This window comes from Austrofundulus limnaeus, unplaced genomic scaffold (assembly GCF_001266775.1).
Source record: "Austrofundulus limnaeus strain Quisiro unplaced genomic scaffold, Austrofundulus_limnaeus-1.0 Scaffold711, whole genome shotgun sequence".
NCBI lineage: Eukaryota > Metazoa > Chordata > Actinopteri > Cyprinodontiformes > Rivulidae > Austrofundulus > Austrofundulus limnaeus.
In genome coordinates this window covers 45,221-46,639 of record NW_013953113.1, presented here as the reverse complement: position 1 = coordinate 46,639, position 1,419 = coordinate 45,221, and the positions used below count along the sequence as shown (strand labels likewise).

The window sequence follows — 1,419 nt, the reverse complement described above, 5'->3', positions numbered from 1 at the left end:
AATTAGCACAGAAACAGTACTATATAACATTTTAGACACATTCTAGACAGTTTATCAGCTAAAAAAAGTTAATTTTGGGGTAAGTTACTCTTTAAATTGGGTTTAATAGGGTTTTTTTTTCCGGAAGGAACTTGAAAAAAACACAAAAGCAATAAAATCAACAGGTGACTTTTCGTTTCGTGAACGCACAACCATGTAACACCTGCAGCTCAAACACAGCTCATAAAACCCCAGAAAGTTTTGTAACAATGGATGCACGCTGTGGAGTTACATGATCATAAGTGAGCCACGTGGGAATAATAATAATAATAATAATAATAATAATAATAAATTAAAGGGTACCTCCTCACCTTGATGTGAGCCAAGTCGTCGGTTTGAGTTTCAAGTCGCTGAATTTGCTCTCGACCTGCTGTGTTGGACCTAACAGAGAAATGAATGATTAAATCTTATTTTTGACATTTTCTGAATGAAGTCTGGTGAGGAGGTCGGACTCCCGGCTGTGGGACAGATCTCCACCTGGTTGCATCAGGCTTTAGAAAAGGTCACTCACCTGTCCTCCGTTGTGTAACCAGTTTGCTGGGACCTCTGGTGATTGTGTACATCATGCAAGGTCAGGAGCTGCTGGAGGTTCTGTCAGGGCTGAGAACCGGGTCCGAACATTGATTCGGAACTGAACTTCCAGTCGGTTCTGTTTGACGCAGCGTGCCTCAGTGTGTTGCCCAGGTTCAGCGGCTCCAGACTCGGCCTGACTCCGTCACGAGACCTGCGCTCAGAAACCAGAGTCATCTGTGGGAGTGTGAAGCCTTCACCTGGACTTTCCCCTTGTATCAAGGAGCCGTGTAGGTCATTCAAGGAGAACAGCGGAGGTCCACATGCCGGGTAAGGCTGAGTGAAGGCCGGGTGGACACTTCCTGAAGCCCAACCGGACCGGACCGGACCGGGTTCTGTCCTCTCTGCACCGGAGCCGACACCGCGACACCTTCTGTCACAGTTTACCAGGCTTATTGTGTTTTCATAAGCAGCCACAGACACCACGCGCAGCGAGTGTCAACTTAGACACAACAAATGACATGACTTCCTGTCAGTATTTTCAAAGTAAAAGCATCCAATGCTCCATAAACTCAGAATGCGTACGTTATCTTACGATAATCGTTAAACATCTCAGTAAAATAAAAACAAATTGTATGAGCTTTTCATGCTTTTAACTTAAAATGAAAACTGCGTTAAAGATTTTAATTTTGTATTAGTAGTAATGTAAAAACAGTTTAGGGATTTGTATCACCTTCAGACAGGTTTGGTAGTTTTAACATTAGAAGTTCACATTATTCATACTTTGTTCTTAAATTGCCTGTTTCAAGAAGCATTTGCCCGGAAAGTGCTGTTTAATAAATGTTTCTTTGTTTATTTATTCATTGCGTG

General features: G+C 42.6%; 1 protein-coding gene across 1 annotated transcript in view; it reads right to left on the bottom strand.

Moving 5' to 3' along the window:
- mcrip2 (MAPK regulated corepressor interacting protein 2) overlaps window positions 1–1,419 on the bottom strand; it is an 18,732-nt gene extending 17,313 nt beyond the window's left edge. Inside the window, exons 1-2 of the mRNA XM_014028029.1 lie at window positions 551–1,419; window positions 351–420 (exon numbers count right to left, since the gene is read on the bottom strand). Of these exons, the coding sequence (XP_013883483.1) occupies window positions 351–420; window positions 551–605 (125 nt within the window). The 5' untranslated portion in view covers window positions 606–1,419. The remainder of the gene's footprint in view (window positions 1–350; window positions 421–550) is intronic.